Source organism: Marmota marmota, unplaced genomic scaffold (genome assembly GCF_001458135.2).
Source record: "Marmota marmota marmota unplaced genomic scaffold, marMar, whole genome shotgun sequence".
Lineage (NCBI taxonomy): Eukaryota > Metazoa > Chordata > Mammalia > Rodentia > Sciuridae > Marmota > Marmota marmota.
In genome coordinates, this window is record NW_025999977.1 from 32,393,946 (window position 1) to 32,410,503 (window position 16,558).

The 16,558-nt window shown below is 40.7% G+C and overlaps 1 protein-coding gene across 1 annotated transcript in view; it reads right to left on the bottom strand.

Moving 5' to 3' along the window:
- The window catches only part of Crim1 (cysteine rich transmembrane BMP regulator 1), a 179,548-nt gene that overhangs the window by 97,254 nt on the left and 65,736 nt on the right, over positions 1–16,558 (bottom strand). Inside the window, exons 3-4 of the mRNA XM_015479775.2 lie at positions 5,701–5,943; positions 4,513–4,633 (exon numbers count right to left, since the gene is read on the bottom strand). Of these exons, the coding sequence (XP_015335261.1) occupies positions 4,513–4,633; positions 5,701–5,943 (364 nt within the window). The remainder of the gene's footprint in view (positions 1–4,512; positions 4,634–5,700; positions 5,944–16,558) is intronic.

Consider the following 16,558-nt stretch of genomic DNA (forward strand, 5'->3'; position numbering starts at 1 on the left):
AAACAAACAAGTCAGTGAGAAATAAATTCCTATCCCTTGATTTGTTTCCTGGTTTTAAAGATAACAACAGCAACCCAAACCATTGTTATCAAAAATACTGCAGCAAAAAAAAGAACTACTTAAAAAAAAAAAAAAAGATACTGCAGTGGAAGGAGCACAGAAGGCAAAGAAACTGCGCTAAAGACTTAGACCTGCTTTGTCCCTTGTACCAAGGAGCATTTTGTGCAAGTAATTTCTTCTTTCAACCTAATTTTCATATCTGCAAATTCCTCATAGAGCTAAGAGTAATGATAAAATAATAACACAAGGGAAAATGCTTTGTAAACAGTAAGGCACATTCCACATTTAATGGGATTGTGGTTGTTACTTATATGTTGCTTAAGGACATGTTTTTCCTTCCCTGCAAAGATGTCAGGTGTGCCAGTGCATATGACAAAGGTTTCTGTGTCATAAATTCCCTTATGCACACAACATTTGTACACACACAAACACCATACACTCTCGTGTAGATACTGTCTCACCCACATGAAGAACAAAAGCGTCAAAAACCCCAGGGATGGTCCCAGTTTTCCTCCTTGTTCTGTCCCAGTATATAGCCTAAAGCCACTAATTCTCACTGCTTTCACCCTCTCCAGGTATGAGGAGCTGCCTGCAGGTGACATAATGCCCTAGTGCCAATAGAAAAGATAAAAAGACCTGAGAGGCTCTCTGGAGACCCAGACCCATTGAATTAACAATGGTTAAAAGAACGATGTCTAAAAAAGGATGGAGTTCTTGAGAAGAAGACATACAGAAGAGCCAAAAGTGAAGGATGAGCCATTAAGAAAAATTGGAGATACTGCAAGAAAAGAAGGAATAATCTACACATAGAAAGGCCTGAGGCAGGAGGGCCAACCAGTGCCAGTCAGGGACTATACCATGAGAACACATAGAGAGGAGTGTCTGCCACACTTTGGCTGGATGAGAAACAATGAATGAAAACATGCGGTTAGGGGCCTGAATAGGTGAGACAGTCTCACTGGGAATGGCAATTCCACTTGGGTGGGAATGGAGGAGGAAGGAATTTAGTCTTTAAGATGGGGGAGGGGCACAAACTCCTTTTCTAACCCGTGAAAACATAACAAATCCTTACCCAAAGGAGTTGTTACTATTACTGAAGGTAAATTTCTACTGCTGAAGTTTCGACAGTTCACACCATTTGGCTTTCATATAAAAAGCTTTCCCCCCGGAATTCTCCAATTATCAGCTTTGCTTTCAGAATGCTCTAAGTTCTTACCAATGCTCTTTATAAATATGCAAGTAAGTGTCAAATAATCACAACAGGAGATTTTTATATATTCTATAACGTTCTTTATACCTAAAAGTCATGCCCATAAAGACAGAGTATTTGACACGGCTCACAAAATGGCATAGAATGACATGTTTTGTTTTGTTTTTTCCTTTTCATTTAAAACACTACCAACTATTACCACACATTAGGATTTCTTCCTTTTATTTTTAATTTTTACATGACTGCTTGGGATTTTATTCTCTTATCAAAGTATTGTCTGTTTATCACCCTCCTGACTATATGGGAACCCACTTAATGCACTACCCTAGGCTGAACAGGGTTAAGTCATAGCCCGAGCATATTCTGCATTTACAAACTCATTCAGTATTCAAGCATACATGGAGGGAAAGACATAAGTGCTGACCTCCAGAAACATCCTCTGGTTGGTAAGACAAGACTTTATGCATGTAGCCTTGGTGCAAGGAAGTGTATGATTAGTTGACAGCACAGAAAAGGATGCACTGGGAGTTCCGAGGGGGTGGGACAGGTGGGGGCTGAAGCACAAGTGGATAAAGTGGAATTTAATTGGAATCCTGCAGGATGAGTGATGTTAGAAAAGGTGGAATGGAGAGATAAAGGTGACTCATGCTGTGAGAGGTGAGTGCAGAGCTTGGAATGGAAGGTTTCTGCAGCATGGAGGAGCACTGGTTCGTCAAGGAGGAGGCAGGGGACAGAGCCAGGGTTCTGAAAAGAGACAGAAGGACTGACACTTAAAGGCAAGGAAATAACAATAAACTAAAAGTAGTCATTCCTTTTCAACATATAAGTCACCATGGCTGAGAGAGGGTCTGTTAGTTTATTCATTTGCCAATAAATGTAGGTTGACATATTACATCTAGAAGCTACATACAAACACTCCATTTCCTTGAGAATCACACAGAATGCAAAGACCAAAAAAAACAAAAAATCAATGATTCAATGTATTATAAAAGGCACTATGATAAAGAGATAAATGGGGAATTATAAAGGAGCAGAGAGGACTGTGTGTGTCATCCTTAGGGGCTGAAGACTGGAGACCCTCCAAAGAGAAGGAAACACAGTCTTGAACAGGGCAGAGGCTGCCCAGGTGAAAGAGGAGGGTAAGGCTATTGGGGAAGAGGAGACTGCAAATGCAGACTCAGAGCCAGAAGAGCTAGGAGGGCCCTGATCAGGAGGGAACAAAGCCTGTGTGAGGAGCAGGGGCGGGGATGAGCATGGGTCACTGACTACCTAAAATACAGGAAACCAAAGAGCTGTGAGAACTTACCACTTTGCAAATAATTTACTGTGGGATTCTGAACGACTTCCTTCTCTTTACTTTCAATTTCATCATTAGAGGCACATTTAATGCTGACTGTTCCTCAGTTGAATGCCAAAATCAAAATTTTATCAATAAAATAAGAACCATCCTAAGGTTTATGGTTATTAGAATCAAAGAAGCATGGGAATGAAAGGAAGGGCTATTTGAACCTCCTTTCCAATATCACAGTTCTTCTGAGCATGGCTGGCAGATGCCCATTCAGACAAAAAGAAACTGATCCAATGCCAGGGAGCTCAGGTGGCCTCAGGAAGTAGCCCAAATCTTACTAAACACCACTAGTTGTGAGGAAGTTTTTTTTTTTTTCTTAAACTGAGATTTAACATGTGTTCCTACAGATTCTACCCACTCAAACCCTCCACTGTGCCTCCCATACGCAGTTGGTGCTGTACTGCATTAATAACTGAGTTGAGAGTGGTCCCTGTACCTCATTCAAGGGCTTCTTAGTTAACAACTGGCTTGGCTTTGATTAATTAGGTTCTTCAATATAATGTGCTGCCTCTTCCTTCTCAAGAAGACCTTGAAGGAACATCTGCACTGTCAGGACTGCTCCATTTGCCTCCTGAAGTAATCAGCAATAACCTCACAAGTGTGCAGCCTTTCACACCTTTCCAAACATCTTCACAAAAATTACCACATTCTAATGTCATCAGAAGGTGCTGTACCACTTTAGCACATCATCGTCACAAAAAAGTGGACCTGCTGTATGGTATAGTATGAAGGACACTTTGAGAGAATCCTAGGATGCCAAAGATCTAACATCGTCTAAGAGGAAAGAAGAAAAAGGTAATTATCAGAACAAATCCTGGATGTCTACTCCAATTACAGACAAAAAATTTGATGCTTACCATAACTATGGACCCCATATAGTCTCAATTTCCCAAACCATATCTACAACCACACCTACTCATTCAACAAACCCAGATGCCAAATGCCTAGCACTGGGACTGAACTAAGGGAGAAGAGGTTAGGAAGGGAGTTAAATATGGCATGGTTTTAACAACTGATATTACATGTGCAACAACAGCTGAAAGAAATGTGATGACTTTATCACAAAGATGACTTAGTGGCCTGCAAATGATGGAGGGGAGGTCATGGCAGAAAAGAGGGACAGGCATCCCAGGTGGAGGGAAGAGACTGTAAACCCTGTGGGTCACTACACAATTGCCACCAAAGCAAAATACAAAGGGCCAGGTCCATGGTGGTATTTTGTGGACTGTTCAGAATACGACCCAGGAACACTGTGTCCCGGAGAAGCCCAGTTCTACACCGCCAAGCATATGTCTTGCTACTAAATTAGCACAATAGTAGCTCTCCCCCCACCCCCCCCCCGCCCCCGCCCCGCATTAAGCCAAAAAGAGATATGTTTGTTACTCCACAAAACATGATAGGAATTCACACACCTCTTTGCCTCAGAAAGAAATGGGCCTGGGTAGATGCATGACTCCAAGTGTCAAGGGTCCTGGGCAGCAGCTCTATGAAGCATGCCATGTTTCATCACATTGCATTCACTGTTTAAGCACCTATAAGATCTCTCTGCAGAGAATCAAAACACATGCCTATTCCTGAGACACCTCACTGCCTGCCTCCCTACCTACACAGAGGGGCAGACTTGCCTCTCTAGTTCCCAGCCTTCACAGTGCACAAGCACCCTTACAGGAAGAATCTATGAGATTAATGATTTAACCTGATGACACCTGGCTTTGATCTGAGGAAAGACCTATGTAAATACCAAGTCATAGTAACAGTTCAGTGATTTCTCCAGAGAAACAGGAAAGTATTAGGTTTCCCAAGGGAAAACAAGCGGCATGCTTGAAACTGTACCTTACATGATGCTAACATACAAGACAGAGAAGAAAGCTTGATGGACCGAGAGCAAACCAACCTTGCTGGCAGAGTACAGCAGCCGTCCGCTGTGAGTCGTACTTGAGTTTCGTAGCTGTCCAGGGGGCACACGGCCTGTTGAACAGAGGGGCACTCCACAGTACTGCAGTCCACGCTGAAAACTGAAAGGGGCAAACAGAGAGGTACCGTTTACTGTGGCATCTACTTGCATTCTGGAGTCCCACAATGAAGTATCGACTCTTACAAATTTCCCAAGCTTCCTTGATTCCCAAGAAACCCAGTCCCAGTGCTGGTTATTTTTATTTCAGTAATGCTACAAAACTGCAAACTATTTCAAATTTCCTGTAGAAAAGGTGGGGACAAAACATTGAAGAATTAAGATGAAGGCAGAATTAGACCAATGGTTACGTGGATGGTGATGGTCAGCTGGAGGTATTTCTGCTAGAACAAGTTCAAGAGATGGATAAGGAGAGCTCTGCTTCAAGCATTTACCTACCAGGAAAAATAAAACCAAAACAAAAGAAAGAAACAAATCCCGATCAATCATTAGAAACTTGCAAACAGGAAATCCCTATAACCCCAAAGTGTTCACAGACCACATTAGAAATGCTGACATAAGATCAAGGATATTAGAAATAATGTAAAGCAAGAAACAGCTGAGACATGACAACAAATCAAACGTTGGCAAAGAAGGTGAGTAAATAGTCAAAGATGACTTAGCACATGCCATAAAGTCAAGGTGCTGGATGGTGGGGAATTGGCAAGGAGGAAGACTGGGGTTGAGGGTTTCCCTATAAAACTTCTGGCATTTTGATGTGTATGTTTACTAAAAATAACTTTGTTTTATGTGTGATGACTGCTTTCAAATATAATACTTTGAAGCGACAGGTATATCTGCAAATGAGGGCTCTGACCTTCTCAAGGGGAACGAAGCAGGTAGCCATAGCACCATTAATCTTAATCTCACATCCCCATTAAGCAGACTTAGAAGGAAAAAAAGAAGAAAAGAGAAAAAGACACACTCCCTCCCTGAAGGTGCTCATGTACCAGTGAATTAACCCTCTGGTTCTGATTAAGGCCAGACGTCAGGCTGCCATTAGCCCGAAGTGGCAGACTCACAGCATATTGGGGAGGAATGCCCATCTTTGTGGGAAGGAGAGGCCACGGGTAGCTGAGGAGGGATCTGCTACCCTCTGATGCAGGCTGCTGAGACAGAGCTCGCGCGTACCTGGTTTGCACTCATAGAGGTCACAGCACTCTCCCGGCTTCCCTGAGGCTTTTGACACTAGTATGTTCAGGTATCCCGGCTGGCAGACTTTGCGCAGACAGCCCGCAGGGTCGCACACGCAGCGGCTGGGTAAGGGGCAGCACTCCCCGGGAGGAGCATAACCCTCGATCAGAACGGAATCTTCAGGGCAACGTGGAGAGAACTGGACTTCACAGCGGGCCTTGGAGCAATCTGGCTTCTCTTCTAAATGGGAGAGAAAGAATTTAGCTCATGCCCAGGGAAGTGGGGGGGCACTTTTGTCAGAAGCACAGACAGTCCTGAGGAGCTATTTACTATCCAAAGAGGAGGGCCGAGAAAGAAACCTGGTAAAACCCCTTTGACTTAGTTTTGCCAACCAGGACACTAGAATAGGAGCCTTGAGTTCCCTTCTTCTGCATCTTCCTGCTCCCTCGTGTGGAACCACTGATGTCTAGTGCAGTGCCCCAAAGAAAGAGAGGTGAAGGGAAGACGCACCGTGACATGGACGCAGTCATGGACTAACAGACACATATTTGAATTCAAGAGTTTTAAGGGTTCTTCTCCGAAAACACGAATGGTTGGACATCAAAACAGACCCACACAAATGAATCTTGGCTTCTTCAGAGACCGTGGACAGTGTGCATGACCATCGACACGGAAGAACTCTATCTCCAAACTCCTGAGTTCCGATGAGATGGAACTTATGAAGACCTTGCAATTCTACAATGTGGCGGCTTAATAAGACAGAGAATGAGCCAAATTCCCAGGCAATTCTCCCAAATGGCACCTGGTATGTTTCGACTCTAACAGAGATTCATTGAATGTACCTCATTCTCTTTTCTTTAATATAATCTACTATCCCCTAAAGAGGAACCTCGATTCTAGAGATGATGAGAAAAATAAAGCTGGGTATTACCCCCCAATTTTAGGAACTGGTAGCAAAATCCTAGCTTCTTGAGCCCTAGTCCACAGCTCACTTTCTTGGTTTAAGAAACCTCTACCAACATAAGGTGCTTGAGGAAAAGATGGAAATAAATCAGAACAACGTCCCTGTACCCCATGACCTTTGAAGGGGGAGCTGGGAAGATGCTGGGAGAAAACAGTGCTGTGTGGCGTGGGCCACATTTCCAGAGCTCTGTCTTTCCTAGAGTAAAACCCAGAAATAGGATCACACAGTAGGGTCAGACCTAAGAGGCCACCTCGCTTAGTTTCCTCCTTTCGTAGATAAAGAACCAGTGGCAAAAGGCTGAAGTGACCCGCCGAGGTTCAGTGGTAAAATTAAACCCAGGACCCAGGCCTCCTCCACTTGTAGTTCACTCCGCTCTTGATTCCTCAAAAGTAAATCTCTTTCCAAAACCAAGCTTGCTCCTTTTCTCTGGCCCTTTTCTTACTGGATTGATGCATCTCTTATTTCACTGGCCATCTTCCTTGGGCACCTCCTTCCTGTCTAGTCAAGACATAATACAGGGACCAAGCACACATTCTGTTCTAGGAAATTTATTCAAACATGCTGACTGAGCACAAGTACAAGGCTTTGGATACATTAATAAAGAGGAAAAAAAAAAAAAAACAAGAGGCCTCACTTCATAGAGTCTACAAGGCAGTGGAGGGTGACAGAAAAAAAACAAATAAATATTACAAACAAATTATATAATAGTAAAGAGTGACAAGTGCTATGGGGAGTGGAACAGAGAAGAGGGAACTGGAGCATTTGAAAGGAGGGGCATTTACAATCTGGTAGAATAGCCATGATGGGAAAGCCCAACAGACTTGAAGGAGTGAGGGCGGGTCATGGAGAAAGCAGGGGAAGAACATCCCCACAGAGGCAACAGCTATCCACACCTGGGTCCCAGGCAGAGCCAGCAGGCCAGTGCCGCCAGAGCAGAGCAAGGGAGAGGAGGTTAGATGGACAACAGGGGACCCTGATCCTCTGGAGGCCCTCGGGCCAATTTAAAGCCTGGTTGCTCTAACTGTGAGATAAATCAGAGCTTTGATTATGTAGGAGGAAGAGTGGGAAAAAAATCAGAAAAATGGATCTCCTCTTGGAACAGGTTTTGAGGAACCTGGGCAACAGTAGAGAACATCTGGGAAGAGAGCAGACACAGGAGGAGGTTGGAAAGGCTTTTGGAGAGAGAATATGGAAGGAGTCAGGCGTACACACTCTCTACCATAGCTGGGTAGCAGGTGAGTTGGAGGTAGACACGAGCTGGGGTGGTTAGACTCTTCATGGTCTTGTGACCTGCCCTCTGCCACCTAACTTACAACTGCTCTCTAATTTTCCTATGGGACAGAATGCTATTTCACGGCACCATGGGGGCAACATTCAACTGCTGGCCTCTGCTCTCTTGGGGCTGCTGTCAACATAAACATAAACCCAGGACCAAAAAAAAAAATGAAGTTTAAAGCAGACTGGAAAGTAAAACAGCTTCTGTCCTCAAAGTAGATTTCATTAACATGCACACCATGTGCTAATCTCACAATCATCCCTTTCAATGAGTTATTATCTGTCCACAGATTATGAAAACTGAGGTTTGGACAGGTCAAGTTAATTGTCCAAGATCAAGTTACTAGTAAATGGACATGATGATTTGAGACTTGGCCCCTCAGGTGCCATTCATGCCCCTCTCTAATAACACTCCTCCTGTCTCAGGAACCACTGGTGCTGGTACTGTTCAACCCTGGATTGGCCAGTCTTTCTCAGGTAGATGATTTCTCTGGACTCGTCTTTGTTCTTGAACAGAACTGTGGTTTCTGTTAAAGCTGCCCAGCTTGGCTAGATTCCTGGCTCCCTCAAAGCACAAGTCACGGGGCATACAGAGCTTGTTTTCCTGGACCCAAAAGGAGTTGTTACTCTAATCTTGGAGGATCCATCTATCCTACCTTCATATTGTTACCCCAAGGGACTGCCCTGAGAAGAGAACATGATTAAGTATGGAGGAACTGCAACCCCAGGTTCCCAGTCGAGTGGGGCAGAATAAATCAAAGAGCTGGGGAGGAGAAGGCAAATCTTGACTGTGGAGACTGATCAAGTTGGAGCTGGTAAAGTACAATTCAGCAGACTGCTTATTTGGCAAACAAAACCATTGTTTTACAATTAAGAGAAGCTCTGTGACTTTCACTGCAAGTAGCACTTAATTCCTACTCTTACTCATTTGCTGTAATTAACATTATGCATCACATTCTACTACTAATTCTTATTCTACAAATATTCAGTATGTATAATCTGACTTTCCAAACATGCCTCAATTAACCATGTTTCCATTAAAACCCAACATATCTGCTCTTGCTAGCTATTTTCCACTTTGCAGTCTCTTTAACAATCCCAACACTATCACCTCTTGAAGTATGTTTTGCAGCTCAAGCCTTGAGAGATTTTCTTCTTAAGAACTGCTTTGGCAATAGAGGTGGGATAGCATGGCTTGGAAGGATATAAGAATATTAAAAATAAAAGTTCTATCTTATTAAATGCTTCAACTTTTCTCCAGAGGATCATACTGGCTTTCTCTTTATTAATATCCATTAGTAGGTGTTATACTATCTTTGTATTCTTAGAATAAGCCTTGTTTTTAAAGATCCTGCTAACTTTGACTTCCTAACATTTCAAGATTTTTAAACTTATAAACTTGAGTAATATTAGTTATTACTTCTCACTCTCTCGTTTCAGCACTATACAAACTCTTTCAATGAGTTAATTTTTCAGCATTATACTTCTTTATTCTATGCAAAATATTTTTTAAAGACACAGGATTAAATGAGAGTAGAAACTAAATTATGGTTTTAATATCTTCGTCAAATACTGCTTTAGTTAATTCTAATTTTTTACAGCATTGTTCTCAGTGTGACTTGTTCCTAAATGATCTATAATTCAGCTTTGAAGTCTTGGGGAGTTTTCCCTTTTGATTTTATAACGTGCTTGTTACCAGGAAATATATGTGGTACAATTTTCTACTCTTGCTAATTTCTTAAATTTTTTACATTTTTGGCACACATGTGTGTTATGAGCTTATGGTCAATTTTAAAGTATATAGGTATTTGAAAAGATAATGTTTCCTCTGTTTACTGGATACAAACTTGCCTATCTATTAAATTGAGCTTTTTAATTACGACATTCAGATGTCATAATTAAATGAGATACTAGGAAGATCATTGCCTAGAACCTTCCATCTTTAGTCTGATTTTCAAGAGGGATCTGTAGAAATCTCCTCTTGTGAACCAGTAACTTCTGGTATTTCTAACACTTTCTACTTTAATTTTTCAAAGCTATGTTGTTAACATTGTGGCTAGCAGGCATAAAGCTTTAAGCTTATTATGCTGACTTGGCAAATTATAAAATTATATTTTCAAAGAATTTAGATTTCTAAAATCTATAGTTTTCTTGTTTTGTAATTGTTAAGTTCTTTCATTTCCCACCTTCTTTCAACACTCTATTCATCTCTCAATGGATTACCTAGAACCTTTACTCACCCAGCATTCAATCCCCAGCAAGTCACTCAAACTTGGCAGAGTTATCAGGAATTATATTTCTAATACCTTCCTTCTCAGCTGCTTCTAATACATAAATTCTCCCAGAAAATTTTTATTTATTCACTGATGTTTCTATTTGTCTTTCTTGCATGGAGGGGGGGAAAAAAAAAGAAGAAAAAAATAGCCACACCATGACTTTTGCATCAAAGGGCTTTTGAATTTTTATCTTTTTGAAAAGAATTCTCACTGTAGTCTCCCTATGGTGTCAAAAACAATTCTATATATAAAATACTTAATTTAATCTGGTTATCCTGGCAACATTGCATCTGACATCTTAAAAGAAAAAAGAAAACAAACTTTTCTCAGTTATAGAAAGACTAAAGGGATAATATGATTTGCAATAGGAGAAACTAAGGGGAAAAAGCTGATTTAACCATATTAATAATATTCCTTTAAGAGGTGAGCCCTTAAAATACTAACAGAGTCACCCAGCATGAAGCCATTTTACAATAGTAATGGAATATCCATTCAATCCTAGTCACTTCCACCCATGTGACTCTATTATGGCTATTTCCAGACTTTCTCCAGGTCCCTATGTCAATGAAGTATAATCATGATATGCAAGCAACAAATGCATTCAAAAGTTTTGTGCTTAAAAACATCTTTAAATAAGAGCAAACGAAAACTTACTAAATGCGAAGAAGGGAAAATAAGATAAAAATTACCCTGCCAGATTCTTCTATTTAAATTTTGTAGAGTCCCACACATGACACCAAAGCCTTCCTTCTATTTCAAAATCTCCTGAATGGTCACTTAAAATAAAAAGTGATATGCTACACATTTACTACAGGCAAATGGGTGGCAAAAAAAAAAATGTAAAATTTAGGAAGTCAACTGCAGAATCAATGCAGCTGGGTGCTCAGTGCTTTCGCATCTCTCTCACATACCACACTGGGCAGACACATCCATTGAGACAATCCTAGGAATTTCACTTACTTTCAGAGATAATTCAAGGGTTCTCAAATCTGGATTAGATCTGCTGTCACAAGATTTAGCAGGGCGAATATAAAGCCAAAAAGGAAAGAGCCCTGGATCCTGGTGTCCCCCACACCTCACCAAGGTGTGCTTTAGAATCTGGAGACCTAGAGTTACTGTGGCATTGGCCTGGGCATTCAGGGGTCCTCAGCCTGTTGGTGAAATAGGGAATCAGGTATCCGCATGGTTACCTAATGAAAGGCAACCCACAAAGTCCTCTCAATCTTTCTTCACTCATTTATTTGACAAATATTAACTGAATGACTTCCATCAGCCAAAAATTCCAAGATCAAGGCTTAGAGCAGGGCACGAAACAAAGTCCTTGACTTCCTGGATTTACAATTCTGCTGCAGACAGACACCACTTACAACAACACAGCCTCACTCCAGGTGGGGATAAAGGCTCTGAAGCATCACCAGTGATTTGAGTGCACCTCATTCTCAGAAGGGGGGAGGTTCTTTGAGGATAAGGCATCTGAATAGAGACTTGAATAAAATAAAGAAGACAGGCAAGTAACAGAGCAAGAACATTCTAGAGGTAGAAAACAGTAAGGGGGCAGGGGCGGCTATTAGGCAAGAGAGCCAACTCTCCAAGAAGAAATGTATACTTCACAATTATTAAGAAATCTAAATTGTATAATTAACAGGTAGAAAATACCAATAAGAACTCATAAGGAAAATATTTTGGTGGCTAGTATTTCTTGTTAAGGATTCAATTCTTACAGGCATGCTAGAAATGAACCCACTTGCTGCTAAATGAGTGCCTCCTGTGAGTGAGGCCTGCCTGGACTCATTCTTAGAAGAGATTACGTCTTCATCGGTACTTGACAGATGAGGAGACAGCCCCACAGAGATGAAGACACTTGGCTGGTGTCACAAAGCAAGGGGCAGAGCTGCCAAAGTCCACAATTTTCTCACTAGTCCATAATGGCCAAAAGCAAAACGAGCTTCAGCTTTTCTAGTTGGCTCATCTGGTATGTGTATGTTTAGACAACCTCTACATATTTGCTTGAATATAGAGCACAAAATTAATTTGCAAAGATAAAGAGGTTGAGGGTCTTTGGTGAGTCCTCATCACTTTGTTGTTGGCTGTGATATTTCATTTGCTCCTTGGCCTCAGAGACATCCCCATGCTACAAAGAAGGAGCTTTCTTGTATTCAGCATTATTTTATTATGAGAATTTCTATTACAAATGTAATACATATGTCATCCCTGTATTTTTAAACTTAGAGACCGACTCCTCTAAAGTTACCCTGTGAGTTCTACTCATTCACATTCCATGATTTTATCATAACCTTTTTTGGCAAGCTTTGCTGTGAAGACTTGTTCCGTACAATCATAACCCCAAGGGGAAAAAATTAGGCTTGTTGATACAGTCCCAGAAATATTTCATATTTCAGCTCCTTCAGAAACACCCACTCTATTTTCCCAGCACTTTCTTTCACTCTGTATTTAGGATTTAATAGCAACAGGACCTGGTAGAGACTTTTCTTGGTGGTTTGTTAAAGGCGACATATTTAACTGTCCTCAATTACCTAATAAAGTTTGTTTGCTTCACAATGGAATACAACTTAGGCAATGTAATAGAGGGGAAAAAAAAACATTAAATGATCTGTAAGACTCTAATATGTGAAACTTTAATTCAGTGGTTCTTGATACTGCCTGTGCGTTAAATTAAAATCACTTACAAACCTTTTAAAATCACCACCGTCTGGTTACTACCACAAACCAATTAAATCAGAATGCAGGGGAAGAACATGGGCATTGGTGTTATTTCAACAGTTCCCAGGGTGATTCCATCGCACCATTCAGACTGAGAACCACTGCTCCACTCCTTCCAGCAAACTGAGAATCTTTACAATGAAGTTCACTACAAATATCCGAGATTGACCAAAGGCATATTCAAATATCCTGGCAAACCATGGGTGACCAAGTGCCAAAGGAGCACTGAACCCTCCAGATCCCTCCTGCCACCAAGAGCTCCAAGCTGCACTTGCAGCCACAAGGTAAATCTAGGATCTCCTGAACCACACATCTTTCTACACCAAGAACTTTACTGAAATGGGCTATTAATGGTGCATGCAATTCGAATTTTGCTGCTTTTAGTGGGCCAGCACCCTCAGTATCACCTCAGACCTGTTAGAATTGCACAGAACTTGTTTGCTGGTAGATCTACTGAATCAGAGTCTGCATTTTAGTAAGATGTACAGTTTGAGAAAAGCTGCTCAGGAGTGGTGGTTCTCAGTTGTCATCGCTGTCATCATCATCTCCTAGGAATTTGCTAGAAATGCAAATAACTGAGGCTTCCCATTAGACCTACAGAATCAGAAACTCTGAGAGTAAGGCTCAGCAATCTGTTTGAAAAACCTTCCAGATGCATACTATAGTTTGGGAAACTTCCTGCCAGAATAATGATTCTCAACCCTTCTCTACATTAGAATTGCCTGGGGAAATGAAAATCTAGAAGTTCAAAGTACACCCAGGTTAGGTAAATCTGAATTACCAAAAGTATGAGACCCCTCCCCGCATATCAGTATTTTTTTTTAACACTCCCAAGTGATGCTAATGTACAGTCAAGGTGGCCCCACAGTTCTTTGTTCCCTTGCTCACCCCATCCTCTATACGCCCAGGTAAATCAAAACCTCTTTATTTCTTGGGAAATATGAACCAACCAGCCTTTCCTGGAATCTTCCTGGAAAAGGTCAGAGTTACCTGGGAGGAGGGGAAAAAAATCTCAGATTGCCTCTGATAGACAGTTTAGTTGCAAAAAGTGGGGAAAATATGGCCTGAATGTATCCTACTGATTTTTAGATAGTAATTTACAAATGTTCACTAGAATTGAGTCCAGAAACATTTTAATTCATCATCCGTTAATTCACACCAGGAAAACATGTTCAGTTTACTCCCAGGGAGATTTGTCATTCAATTATACTCATATATTCATACATCATAACTAATTTCAAAATGTAACCATGAATTTGCATTTAAAAAAAATCTGTCAATAAAATAAGAACTAAGGATGGTTTAGATAAATGTGCAAAAAACTGGCTTTAAAATGATTAATGCTACCTAATAAACCACAGTCTTCTCTGAATACTTCATCCCCTTTTGTCATAACCACTAGCCCACAAAAGAAGAGTCTAACTTATTAGGGAATAGGACAAATGACTAATGAGGAAAACTTAAAATGAACTAAATCTGTAGAGTAAGCTTAGTAGCATCTTAAGAAGTCTATTTCCTAATAGTTGGAAAATGTCACAGTGGCATAAACAGTAGAAATGAGGAACTCCCAGGTGGTATTTAACAGAAGGTGACGTCCATGATCTAACACAAACATTATCCCTCACTTTTGCAGAGGGATCCTGTGACTTTGGGTGGGATGTCTCCTACACTTTGATCTTTCCTTCACTGAGAAATGGATGCTTCAAATTAGTTCTTCCTTTGGGTAATGATGACACTGATTTGAAAAAAGTACAATAAAATGTCAGATTTCAAATACATGAGAATGAAAGGTTTGGTGTTCCTCATCTGTAAGACAAGAGGCTGACACTGTGGATGTCTCCAAAGAACATAATCCAGCCAGAGTTTCTAGGAGCACTTCCTACTCAATTGGGTTCCCATGAGGCTGGACTCCTGCTCATTCAAGGAAGACCAACAAATGCTTGCTGAATTAACGGAGCAACCAATCATGTTCTTTCAAAACACCAGGATTTCCTGACACTCTGGATTTTATGAGTACAGGATGAAGTGTGGTCTTCTGTGATTTAAAAAAAAATAAATAAAATAAATAAGGAACAGTAAACTTGAGCCCCAGAGGTGATATATGGATTTCAAAAAGTCTTTAGAAGGATTCTAAAGAATATTATGTGCTGATCTGAGATCTTCAGAGGCTCCTGAAAGTGACTGTATTTGTGCAATTAAAATGATATATCAAGAATAAGGAGTGGATGCAGAACAGCATGAAAAAAAGGACAGGTAAGGAGAACAGCAGAATATGCTGCTGCTATTCTGTCCTTGCTGACGACAGTAGCAGAAAATAAAGAACTGCAAGATACTTAACTGCAACTGGTAGGTCTCACAAGGGTTTTTGCACATGCTGAAAACAACCATGTGGCTAAAATTATAAATAGACAAAAAAAAAACAAACATTTGGGCCATTTATTTCGTTCTGCCTCTTCATCCTTTTCTCATTTTAATTTCTGTTTTACTGGAGATAATCTACTTTTTAGAACCACTAACATGACATTTAATAGAGGTTACTTTTTAGCGACTTTATTTATTTATTTAGGAGTCAATATAGCTAACTGGTTTACCAGAAAGCTTTAAGAGCCAAGCTAAACTATGTCCAAATCATGGCTCTTCTGCAACTAGCTATGTGATCTCAGGAAAGTTTCTTGACCTTTCTGGGTCAGAGTTTCCTCAAGATTATTATGAGTTGAGCAAGTTAACAGATATTGCAGGTAACTCAATGCCTGGCAAATCTTAAGTGCTCAACAGAGTAGCTCTTGATAGGACTATCACCATGATCATTAATTACTAGAAAGAATCTAGGCTTAGAGTCAGAGACCTCAGTGTGTGTGTGTGTGTGTGTGTGTGTGTGTGTGTGTGTGTGTGCATCACTTATAACTCCTTTAAGATCCTCAGCAAGCCACCTAATTTCACAGGGCTTCATGAAATACCCAGATGTTAGGGCCTAAAGACACTTATTTTACAATATTGTTTTAGAGAATAACCAAATTTGTAACCTTTAATATTATACAGCTATGTAATATGTTTATATAAAAAATATTTAAAAATTCATATTTTTGTATGTTCATAGGTGTGTATGTATGCCTATGCGTACATACTTACACAAATAAACATGCATACACAGAACTTTAAGGCTCTCATACTTTCTACTTCTTAGTGGTTTTAAAGTTAACGCCTAACAGGATGTCCCAGAACGCAGGTATCCCATCATTAATACTCACAATTATCGATAAAGGTGAAGCTGATTATGAAAGGCAGACCCAAACACAGGTATAAACTCCCTACACACATTCAGTATAGCATGCCCCATGCAATCACCTTGATATTCCAAAGGTTCTACTCATGCATCCGTTCTCTTTTAGCTTCCATTACGTCATTAATTCCTTAAGAAGCAGCAGCCTTTTGAAAGGATGAACTGCACTCCACCTGGAGGGAAGGAAACTGCCTCATACAGGTAGTTCTGCCTGGAGATATTTCGCCAGCTTCACTCATACAAAGGTGACATGTAACGGTAATGAGTACATCCCAAAGCACAGGAACACAGAAAGGCCTCCCAACATCTCTACCTGCCCCGCTAGGGCTTTCCCTGGTT